This window comes from Podarcis filfolensis, assembly GCF_964270895.1.
Source record: "Podarcis filfolensis genome assembly, chromosome: 8".
Lineage (NCBI taxonomy): Eukaryota > Metazoa > Chordata > Lepidosauria > Squamata > Lacertidae > Podarcis > Podarcis filfolensis.
The window spans coordinates 71043990-71056147 of NC_139611.1; the positions used below are offsets into that span (position 1 = coordinate 71043990).

At 46.2% G+C, this 12158-nt stretch overlaps 1 protein-coding gene and 1 long non-coding RNA gene across 4 annotated transcripts in view; one reads left to right on the forward strand and one right to left on the reverse strand.

Annotated features, from left to right (window-relative positions):
- APLP1 (amyloid beta precursor like protein 1) overlaps positions 1-12158 on the reverse strand; it is a 54155-nt gene that overhangs the window by 29492 nt on the left and 12505 nt on the right. For all 3 annotated transcript variants that reach the window (XR_014551361.1, XM_083627184.1, XM_083627183.1), the window contains exons 4-9: positions 11802-11914; positions 8444-8622; positions 7850-8106; positions 6309-6439; positions 5509-5583; positions 4400-4558 (exon numbers count right to left, since the gene is read on the reverse strand). Coding sequence is in view for 2 of the 3 variants with exons in the window: in XM_083627184.1 (XP_083483310.1) it covers positions 4400-4558; positions 5509-5583; positions 6309-6439; positions 7850-8106; positions 8444-8622; positions 11802-11914 (914 nt within the window). In the remaining variant the exon portion in view is untranslated. The remainder of the gene's footprint in view (positions 1-4399; positions 4559-5508; positions 5584-6308; positions 6440-7849; positions 8107-8443; positions 8623-11801; positions 11915-12158) is intronic.
- Positions 6456-9540, forward strand: LOC310769219. Its single transcript, XR_014551540.1, has 2 exons — positions 6456-7519; positions 9297-9540. It is a non-coding gene; the product is annotated as an uncharacterized lncRNA (long non-coding RNA).

Here is a 12158-nt window from a genome sequence, read left to right on the forward strand (position 1 = left end):
TCCCCCCATATATTCAATAAACATTTTCCAATCTTCTCTAAACGTATGTTCATCTTGTTCTCTTATTCTACAGAAGCTCAACATCAAAAAAACTAAGATCATGGCCACTGGTCCCATCACCTCCTGGCAAATAGAAGGGGAAGAAATGGAGGCAGTGAGAGATTTTACTTTCTTGGGCTCCATGATCACTGCAGATGGTGACAGCAGTCACAAAATTAAAAGACACCTGCTTCTCAGGAGAAAAGTGATGACAAACCTAGACAGCATCTTAAAAAGCAGAGACATCACCTTGCCGACAAAGGTCCGTATAGTTAAAGCTATGGTTTTCCCAGTAGTGATGAATGGAAGTGAGAGCTGGACCATAAAGAAGGCTGATCGCTGAACAATTGATGCTTTTGAATTATGGTGCTGGAGGAGACTCTTGAGAGTCCCATGGACTGCAAGAAGATCAAACCTCTCCATTCTTAAGGAAATCAGCCCTGAGTGCTCACTGGAAGGACAGATCCTGAAGCTGAGGCTCCAATACTTTGGCCACCTCATGAGAAGACTCCTTGGAAAATACCCTGGGAAAGATTGAGGGCACAAGGAGAAGGGGATGACAGAGGATGAGATGGTTGGACAGTGTTCTTGAAGCTACTAACATGAGTTTGACCATACTTTGGGAGGCAGTGGAAGACAGGAGTGCCTGGCGTGCTCTGGTCCATGGGGTCATGAACAGTCGGACATAACTAAACGACTAAACAATAACAAGTCCGCAAGCTGCGCATATTCCATCAGCCACGATTGCTATGTTTGGTCTCCACTGTCAGAGGCAGAATGCTCTGCTCATGTGCAGGCTTCCCACAGATACATGGGAACAGGATGCAAGACTAGATGAGCTATCGGCCTGATTCAGGGGGCTCGCCTTCTGATGTTAGATGTGTCCACTTCCAAGCATGCTATCAACAACATCTCTAACGTAACCAGCCAGAATAGCTGAGTTGGCAGAGCAGGAGACTCTTAAACCCATGGTCGTGGGTTCAAGCCCCGCGTTGGGCAAAAATATTCTGCATTGCAGGGGGATCTGAAGGCAGTCCTGTTTAGGGAAGCTTTTAATGTTTAATAGGTTATTGTATTTTAGTGTTCTGTTGGAAGCTGCCCAGAGTGGCTGGGGAAACCCAGCCGATGGGTGGGGTAAAGGTAAAGGGACCCCTAACCATTAGGTCCAGTCATGAACGATTCTGGGGTTGCGGCACTCATCTCGCTTTACTGGCCGAGGGAGCTGGCGTTTGTCTGCAGACAGCTTCCGGGTCATGTGGCCAGCATGAGTAAGCAGCTTCTGGCGAACGAGAGCAGCACACAGAAATGCCGTTTACCTTCCCGCCAGAGCAGTACCTATTTATCTACTTGCACTTTGTGCTTTCGAACTGCTAGGTTGGCAGGAGCAGGGACCAAGCAACGGGAGCTCACCCCGTGGCGGGGATTCGAACCGCCAACCTTCTGATTGGCAAGCCCTAGGCTCTGTGGTTTAACCCACAGCGCCACCCGCGTCCCATGGGTTAAATTATTATTATTAATTATTATTATTATTATTATGGACCAAACGACCCTAGTGGTCCCTTCCAACCCGACAGTTCTACGACAGCTTCTGTGCAACTTTTCTGCGTCCTGCTTCCCCTTCCTGCTCGTATCCTGTCCATTTCCAAGCACCCAAAGGAGGCGCACAATACCCAGCCCTTCACTTTGCATGGTTTTGATCTGTATTGCTTGGAACACATTCGCCTCGCACTGTTCATATTACAAGACACAGGATGACAGGGAGGAGCATCTTTCTCTTCTCGGCACCTGCACGCTCCGGAGGTTATTCCAGGCTAACCGTTCTAACCCCCCTCACCCGCCCTCTCAAAATGTTCAGGCAGGGTTTGCTTGTCTGTTATCCTCCCAGATCAACTTTCATTTCCATCTCTTTCCCCGCGGAGCAAATGCAATAAACAAACAGTTGCTTTATTGTGCATTCATGACACTCGACAACGAGCTTGCTACTGTTCTCCATTCACAACTAGAAGCCTGTTGCGGAGGCCACGGGAGCGACACAGTCCTCTGACCAAAGGGCTTGGCGCTCTGGACAATTATTGCTATTATCATTATTATTAATTGGATTTATATCCTGCCCTTCCTTCCCAAGGAGTCCAGGACAGGGAAGGTAACAGTGCAATCTAGGGCAGCATATTCTGGCTCAGTACATCCTGCCAGCCTCCGTCCGTTCTCAGCCTGCCCTCCATGCTGTCCCAAAGTTTGTTGTGAGTTCTAATTCTGCCCCAGCGCTCTTGCTCTGCTGCTCAGCACATCAGGTGACCAAAATCTGAACAGAAAATTGTTTCCTTACTCTAATCTTTAATGTCTTTGAAAATGTGCCCTGGAATAGGCAGCAAAAGGCCCCTGATCCTCTTTTCTGGAACGAAGGGATATCAGCCATGCCAAGGAGTGGTTAAGCTGCCTCTGTGCTGCCTTCCCAAAACTGCAGGTTAGCAGAGATTTTTTTCTCTCTTGGGGGCTGCTGAGGAAGACACCCCTGGTGTCCCAGCACCCCAGGCTGCCACTACGTTTGCCTTCAGTTAAGCTGGCCCTGAAACAGCTTGATGAATAACAGGGAAGAGGCTGTACCAGGCATAAGAAGCAGCAGAAAGCACAGACAAAGGAGATAAACAGGAAAGGAGCTTGCAAGGAAAGACAACAGAAAGATAAAGGGAGTGGAGAGGGGAGATCTCTTGTACCTTCCTCCCTTTTGCTTATTTTTTGATTACAGTAAGTCCAAAAGTCATGTAGCAAACAGCCATAACTTTTAGCTCACTGGAATTCTGGTTTCAGAAATTTAACTTTGCATTGCCCATACGGGTTTCAAAAACTCATATTCTCAGCCTTTGTTGGGTAGGGGAAAAAAATGCTTTCTTGCTCAAAATCAGAGATTCTCAGGAGTTCTACCAGAAACTGACCCGAACCCACATCTTTCATTTCATTTTTTGCTCAGCCCTTGCTCCAAGGAGCTCAGGACAGCAAACACGGTCCCCTTTCCCCATGTTATTCTCACAACAATCCTGTGAGGTAGAGCTGAGGCTGAGACACAATGAATAAAGGCTCAAAGCCATCCAGTGAGATTTATGGCTGCGTGGAGAGTTGAACTGGATGTCTTGGGCTAAACAGAGAAATTCTAGGCACGTTTGCTTGATGTTAAGTCCCAAAGCGTTCAATAGATCTTACTCTCTTTTAAAATATGTCTAAGATTGCTGCCTAAAACTTTAGCCGCTTTGCTGCTCTGTGTATGTGCAGGATTCTTCCCCAGTACCAGATTCCACACTGGAGTTCACAGAGTCCGAGTACACAGAGAACTTGAATTATAAAGCCTGATTCTTACAGGTGATGGGGGTAACACATACATAGAGTGGCACATCCATGTGCAATGTGAAGCATTCATGTGCATCTACATGAGATTGGGCACGTTTTGGACAAATGTGTCCTGTATATTAACATGCCCAGATTTGTAGTCAGTGCAAAGTGCAAGGGAGTCTGGGTAATAAGGTATCCAAGGAAAAACAAAAAGATCTTTAATAGAGGGAGTGGTAACAATGGGGGAGAAGAAAGAATTTGAACTAGAAAAGGACAAGTTAATGCATAATTTTTTTTATAAAAAAACCCCCTCATACTTTCCCCTACAAAAGGGAGCTGCTTAAAGTGGCTTACAAACGAAAGCAACAATTATCTTATTGTTAAAAACTAATTTAACGGTGGAAGGTTCACAGGCTATGAAGGACTTGCTCACAAATTCATTGACAGCTGCACGAATTATTATAGCCAGGAAGTGGAAGGGGCAAGCAGAATATAAAATGGAAGAATGGTAATAAAGAGGTGTGGGGTATAGCTATTAACGATAAATTAAAATGTGCCATTAAGGTAAGACGGGGAATACACGGGAGAAATAATTTTGAGGAGATACGGAGGGTGTTTGTAGAATTTGTACTGTTAAAACGGAAAGGGGTTAAACCATCGCAAGAGGTGTTGACATTCCGGGATGTTGAATAGTTACAATGGAATGGTCTCGGTGGTGGGGTGCACATTTTTTTTCTTATTTATTTATGATTATGACCTTGTCAAAAAATTTTTTAATAAAAAAGAATGTATAAAATGTAAATAAATGTATAAAATATAAATAAAAGAATGAAAACGAAAAAAAACACACACTAATTTAACAAAACCAAAAAGACGCATAAAGCCGAAAGAGTGGTGCCATTCGAGGGAGGCAATGGCATCCAACCAGGTAAAGGTACAGGTAAAGGTAAAGGTAAAGGTAAAATGTACAGAACAGCATCTCTGAGCAGCTTCCCACCCAACTCATCCCCTCCCTCCTCTATATGCTTTTCCTTACCTGGGGATTATCAGTCTGCACAGCAGTCAGGTAGCTCTCTAGTGCCGCCCGGCGATTATCGTTGAGCAGGGCCACCACACGGGCCAAATGAGTTTCGACCAGCCGCTGTCGCTCTCGAGACACCTGCTCCTCCAGCGTCTGAAGGATGGACTGGAAATGCTGGGTCAGCCAAGAGAAAAGGCGAGAGGGTCATGAAGTTAAATGTATCTGCTGGGGCCAAAGGGTGATGGACTGGGAGCGTCTGGTGCTGCACAGCACCGCTGAAGTTAAGCAGAGGTGCAAGCCCTCCCAGATGCCCCCTTTAACACCTGATGTTGAGTTTTGGGAGGGTGGGAGGAGCAAGCTGCCTGTCAATCATGTGAAATAACAATTGCGTGATGCGATTGACATGTGGGTAGCTATGCCCACCAGTTAGAATTGGCTCATGGGGTGGGGGCAGAAGCAAAAAAGATTCCCCACGGGTGAGTGTGGGGTTTTTGGAGAGGTTATAGGAGGTGTTGGACTGATGGAAGCCCCAGTAAATACATCTAAACAGACAAAACATGAAGTTAATTCATATGCTTTTTTCCACAAAATAGCAGTTTGGGAATGGGGGAGATAAATGACACCATTTCAAAAATATATATATATAGACATTCCAAAGCGAGCATTCAAAAATGGAAAAATTACAAAAGGAGCCAAAAGTAGCAAAGAAAGAAACTTAAAAATGTGTTATTTTAAACGTGTTTTAATTTATTTTGGGAATTTGTATACTACTCTTCCAACAAATTCCCAGCGCAGCTGACATTTTTAATACTGACATGAAAAATAGCCCCCCCCAAAGCATTTAAAAGCATAGAAACAATCTGTCCAAGATGTAAAAAATTTCCAAACCAGCACCATCATTAAATAAAAACACCTAGGAAAAAGTAAACTGGAATAGGTGTTTTTTTTTTAATAAAAAAAAGTCCATTAAAAAGTCTCAATCAAAAGCTCCATTCACACTTTGGTAGGTAAAGTGTTCCATAGCTGTGGGGCCATCACCGAAAAGGTCCTTACTAACGTGATTTGATTTTACTGGCAAAGCGTCTCCAGAGCTGATCTCAATACAATCCTTCTCTAGTCCTCACCTCATTGAGTGCCTGACGATCCGTCTTGGGCAGGTTTTTTGCTTGGTTGTCTGCCTCGGCCCACTCCTTCATCACCTGTTGAATTGAAACGAAGCGATGAGGTGCGGATGATGCTCCCACAAAAAGGCCCACATCTCTTCCTGGCACAAAGCCTGGCCCCATGATGCAGTTTCCTTTCACCCTCCCTCTCCAGTATCGCTTCTCAGGCTTGAAGGAATGCATTTTATATATTGGATATTGCTGTTTTGTATAGAGCAGGAACGTCCAACTTCCAAGAAGGTTTTTTTTTTTGTGGGGGGCACTCAGGGACGGGGATCAACCAGGGACATTCCGCGATCAACCGGTAGATAGAGATCGACCGGTTGGACATCCCTGGTATAGAGTAAATTCAACATTTAGAGATGGAATTATGGGCAGGTGTCCCAGGTGACCGTTTGGAGCCCCTGCCACAGACTCTCTCCGATCCGCTCAGCAGCCAAAACAAAACAATCAACTCATCTTCACTCGTAAAGCTGGCCTACATGACAGGCATTGTGTTAACACTTGGTTTGTCTTATTCATGGGGAAAATTTACAACATCAAAGCCTTTTCAGCAAGATGTGCCTCTGAGCGATTGTGATCAAATCCACACATGCAAATTTATCATCTTATGCGACGAGGACAAATTGTGCCTTCTAAATTGTGAAACAGGCTACCGATGCATTGAAGACGTTCACAATTTAAGCGAAGGGAAGTGTGTTTCACCAAGGACACCCCTCAATTGGGGTGAAAGTTGCTCTAGAGCTGCACCCCCCCATCACCTCATTGATCTGTCTCATGCGCCGTTCCTCCAAGTCCATCTTGGCACGCAGGAAGTTGGCGTGTTCGTTCCCATCTCCGGGCATTTCGAAATAAACGTCCACTCCGTCGGTGGGGCGAGGGGTGGGGGCCACTGAAAACACAGGAAGTGAGTTACACAAGGCGACATGCCTCGGCCCTCCCACCCACACGAAACATGCCCCGCAGGACAGGGGGCTCCCCACTCAGGCGAGGCATCAATACACAACCTTCTCCAACCTTCTAGTTGCCATTGAACTCCAGTTCCCATCAGGCCCAGCATGATGGGAGTCATAGTCCAATAACCTCTGGAGGACGCCATGTTGGAAAAGGCTGGAATATAGCCTCACATGGCATAACAGGCCCACTCCCCCCTTATTTTTCAGTTGCTGTTTCATTAATAGTGTTTCACAGATTGTAACTTTTATAGATTATTTGTTGATTATTTTATATGATTTATGCTGTACAGACAACTCCCAATTTATGAAGGGGTTACATTCCAAGGCACTGTGCCTTTAAGCAAAATCGCATATATTTCAAACAACGTTGAAAAAGTCGGCAAACGCCGCATTCCGCCCCTGCCCCATTCTGCCCATTTTTGTGACTTTTTCAGGTCACTTCCAGGTTCAGCATGATGTGCGCATGCGCGGTTGCACCTGTATTGGACATGCCTAAAATGGTCGCTGCCTGTATTTGTGATGTTCTACCATGTTGTTGTTTCTTACTGTTTGTAAGCCGCTTTGAGATCCATTTGAATGAAAAGCTAAACAATACATTAAATTGAATCAAACCCCACCTCTTACAAAAACTGTACAGGACAAAAAAATGCTGAATTCTCAGCTCCCCTTGGCTCCTCACAGACTGAGGCGGGCATGCCCCCTTGTGCCCCACCCCTGAGCTGTGTCGGCTGAGGGACGCACTGGCTCACTGCGTCTGCCCCTTTGTGTCAGGGAGAGCCAGGTTCCGAGCTGCCTCTAGAACAGGCGCCCCATTGTGAGGAGGTCGAGGAGGAGACGTGACCAGGACAAGCAGCTGAGCATTTCCGTCTTGTCCCACCACCCCCTGTAGCTGCTTGCTGGCTCCATGCACTCCCTCCTTTCATGTGCTAACATCTGCAGCAGGGATTCCATGAACTTCGCCCTTCAGAAGTGCCCTGAATGGGAACACTGACTTCACCTGCTCTCAGAAAAACAAAGTACGGCTAGGTTCAGGTTCCATCTCTTGGGATAAGCATCCTCAGTAGGCCTCTCTCATCCTTGCTTTTTATAAGACAGATCAACAGGGCCTCCCAGAAAGGTGAGGGAAAGGATGGAGGAGGTTGGTGAGAGGTGAACAGGCAAGTGAGGAAGAGCAGGTGGGGAACCTGTAGCCCTTCGGATGCTGTTGGACTACAACTCCCATCAACCCCGTCTATTGGCCACACTCACAGGGGCTGATGGGAGTTGGAGCCCAACAACATCTGGTGGTTCACAACTTCACCATCCCGGCTCCAGATGCTAGCCCTGACCTGTCCTCCAGAGCTTACCTTTGATATCCTCTTCGGTGGTCTGTGTGGTGGTCGTGATGGTAGTCTGGGTGATGCTGTCGTCATAGTAACCCGGCTCCACAAAATAGTCATCCCAGGCAGCAGGGAAAGGGTCGGGGTCAGGGGCACTATCTCCAGGGCTCTCCTCCTCATCGTCCTCGTCCTCCTCCACCTCTTCATCTTCATCCAGGTCCCCTTCCTCCTCCATTTCCAGGCTCTCTTCCTCTGTTGGGATGCGTCCTGTGGGAACCTTGTTGCTGAAGAAAGAACCATCCGGTCAGGAGACTGCACAATAGATACTTGAAGGGAAGAGTGTGCATTTTGGGGGGTCTTTCTGGCAAGGGGGAAACTGTGTGGGGAACACCTTGCAGAACATCTGAAGCAGTGTGAATGCCACCTGGGTGGAAGCAAATATGGCCTTGAATTTTGCACAATTAAAAACCTGAATTAAAATAAATTCTGATTATTTTGTGGGGGTGGGGAATAGATGGCAATTTCCCAACATGGATCCCCTTAAGCTCCAAAGTGTCCCACACTGCACGCCATCAACATTAAGGGGCGAGTGGCAAGTGTAACTTGGGGTCGTTTGCTCACCTGTGCAGGGCCTCCTCTCTCAGATGGGCAAGGATCTGGGGTGCCTCAGTGGCTTGTTCCAGCCTGAGAGCTGTGGGGCGTGCAGGGCAGCACACATATTCGACCCCACGGAAGCGGTCTGCCCCACAGGGCAACAGCATGCCATAGCTGTGAAGCTCCAACTCCTCACCGCTGCAGGCCTGGGAATGGGAGATGAACAATGTCAGAATGCTGCTAAGTCACTCATTGGCTCAGTTCAGACATCACACCAAAGCATGATTTGCACTAGCCATTGTGCTTTGAACCTGTGCTATGGTTTGAGCTTCAAGATGTACAGCAAGCAAGCCATGGTTCGCAGCCACTTGTCTCCTTTCATTTTCCATCTGCTCAACACACACCTTCACCCCTCTCACCATGGGGCAACAGCCTCTTTGAAGGCAGAACAATGACCCTAACTGTGGTTTGTGACTTCAGATGCCACAGCAAACTGTGGTTAGTACAAACCATGGTTTGCAACCCCCCCCCCCCAGTTCGTGGTTTGGATATTCTTATTTGGCAGACTTTCACAGAACATGGTTTGTAAACTGGCATAAAAAGACGGACATAGTACCAATTCATGGTTTCCAATTATGTTTGAATGCAACCAATTCTCACTGTGAGGTTGGCGAACTTTACATTTAAAAGAAAATTAAAATTCTGCATCAAAGTATCTCAAAACTCTGTTATGGGGAATACCAAACAAATCATGCAACTTGTAGACCTTTTGCAAATTAAACACATCTACATGATTTCTCCCGCTGTGCATGATATATTCTACACTTTAAAACTGGTTTTCCTAATTTATCCCACTTTCTGCTACTCCAGAGTGGGGCAGGGCAAAGAAGAAATAACACAGGGACCTGAAACCTCATCCCTCAGCTAGAAACCTTATCCAGCAGCCATTCTTGTTTCTGAGATTTTGGCAGACACTGATTGCACCGTGCCAACATTATTTTCATACTCATGAGGTCTAAAAACTTTTTTTTTATAAAGAAAACCTATGTTTTTTGGAAGCCCTCCTATCTTATTTTACTCCTCAGATTAAGAACATAACCAATAAAGACCTCATCCTCCATTTATTAACTGCAGTGAGATTAGTGACTGCAAAAAAGGGGGAAACTTTAAAAGCCTGGATTTCACAAGTATTGGACATTGTGCATATTGACAAATTAACTAATTCACAAAAGGAATATCCGCCTTGGGGTGGGGAGAAAGACTCACACCTTCTAAACGACATGGTATCCTTTTATTGACTTGGTTAAGGGAACCAGACAGGGTTTTCACCCTCCATTGATTTACGGAACCTTATGGCTACTTTCATTTGGCTGCCTTTCTTGGAACATATAAAGCTACAACCATCAGCTCCTATTTTTTCTTTCTTTTCTGTATGCCTACTAAGCTCTGTATTCCTTGTATGGATATGTTTTGTAACTTGAAATTAAAAAGCAGCAAAAAACCCCACACTATTTTTAAAAAGGAAGCTAAATTCCATAGTTTTCTTCTGTGCTATTGTGAAATTGCCACACACACACACACACACACACACTTATACCATACCAGGAGCGGGCAGCCTTTTTGCGCCCAAGGACCACATGTTAGTGGGTAGGCTCCAGACCTGGCCAGGACTACTATCTCCCTCGTCTCCCATTCACAAATGCACCCAGTTCACACAAACTCTCCCCTTTATCACTTATCTGACACACAGACTCACAATCCCAGACACCCACACATTCCCTCCGTGTTCCCCTCCTCTCACACGCAACACAACAGCTGCCTAGCTCTGCAGGAACTTCCATGTTTCCTCTGCTCCCCAACCCAAAAAGAAAGTCAGCGGTAAAAATGACTTGCTTGACATGATTTACAGTATTATTATTTATTTATTTTACTTCTATACTGCCCTATAACCGAAGGTCTCAGGGCAGTTCACATGAAAAATCACTTACATAAAATCAAAACAAAAACCAGATTAACCCCCCTCCTGAAAAGAGCCAGCATTTTAAAAAGGGTATAGGATGTCAGGTCAGGCAAAGGCCTGGTTGAAAAGGAATGTTTTTGCCTGGCGCCTAAAGATGTATAGTGAAGGCACCAGGCGGACTTCCCTGGGGAGAGCATTCCACAGAGGGGGAGCCACTGCAGAGAAGGCCCGTTCTCGTGTTGCCATCCTCCGGACCTCTTGAGGAGGAGGCACACGAAGAAGGGCCTCAGAAGATGATCTCAGGGTCCAATAGGTTCATATGGGAAGAGGCAGGCCTTAAGGTATTGCGGTCCTGAGCTGTTTAAGGCTTTATACATCAAAACCAGCACTTTGAATTGAGCCCAGAAATTAATTGTAGGTTTCATTATATCACAGTCATCCTCCAAGGACATTTAATAGGAAACTTGGGAGGTTAAAAGTTATCATTGCTAGCATCCTACTTTGGGAGGAAGTGGCGAGGGTTATCAAAAACCAGCCTGTAACTGCGGCACAAACACTCTCTCAACATCCCTTAAAGCACTGTTTCCCAAACTGGGGCCTCCAGCTGTTTTTGGACTACAACTCCCATCATCCCTAGGACCAGTGGTCAGGGATGATGGGAATTGTAGTCCAAAAAGAACAACAACCCAAGACCCAAGTTTGGGAAAACACTGTTTTAAAGAGTCTTGGCAGCCTCTTCACCTTCAGCAGAGCTTGCCTTAAAGCAGGGGTAGGGACTTGTTTTCAAGTCCCTGGAGAAAGGGAAAGAGGGCAGGTGGAGGATATACTAAAATGGGCAGAGCTTTGGAAGGGGGAGTTTTCTACAAACCATCGACTGAGACCTTGGGCAAGAGTGATCTTCCCTTCCCAAGGCAGCCCACTCAGCAGTGGGGAAAAGAGAGAAAGGAAAGGGGAGGCTGGCAGATCGCTCCTGAGAGAATGTCATAGAATCATAGAGTTGGAAGAGACCACAAGGGCCATCGAGTCCAACCCCCTGCCAAGCAGGAAACACCATCAGAGCACTCCTGACATATGGTTGTCAAGCCTCTGCTTAAAGACCTCCAAAGAAGGAGACTCCACCACACTCCTTGGCAGCAAATTCCACTGTCGAACAGCTCTTACTGTCAGGAAGTTCTTCCTAATGTTTAGGTGGAATCTTCTTTCTTGTAGTTTGGATCCATTGCTCCGTGTCCGCTTCTCTGGAGCAGCAGAAAACAACCTTTCTCCCTCCTCTATGTGACATCCTTTTATATATTTGAACATGGCTATCATATCACCCCTTAACCTCCTCTTCTCTTTTCCCTCAACTGGAAAAATGAAGGTTCTCCCCCCCTTACTTTAAGTATCTGCTACTTTCCCTTCCCTAAGGTGCTTCCAGCTGCTCACCTCTTTGGCCACGCTGTGCCAATATAAGTAGGTCTCGCACGAATCCATTTTTTCTTGGTGCAGGAATTTGCACTTGTCGGGCACGAGGAGAGCTTCGCTCACAAATTCACCCACTAGAGAAGGGACAGAAGGAGGCAGCGTTACAATTTATGACCTTTTTAAATAAAAAAATCCCACCCATCCTTGAAAGAGTTCAAGGCAGCGTGCATGGCCCGTTTTATCCTCATTACAACCCTGTGAGGTAGGAAGGTTGGGGAGAGAGAGTGAAAGATCCAAGGTCATGAAGCTCACTGTGTTGGTTAAGTGGGGATTTAAACCCGAGTCTTCCCAAGAATGATAGAGTTGCACAGTTGGAAG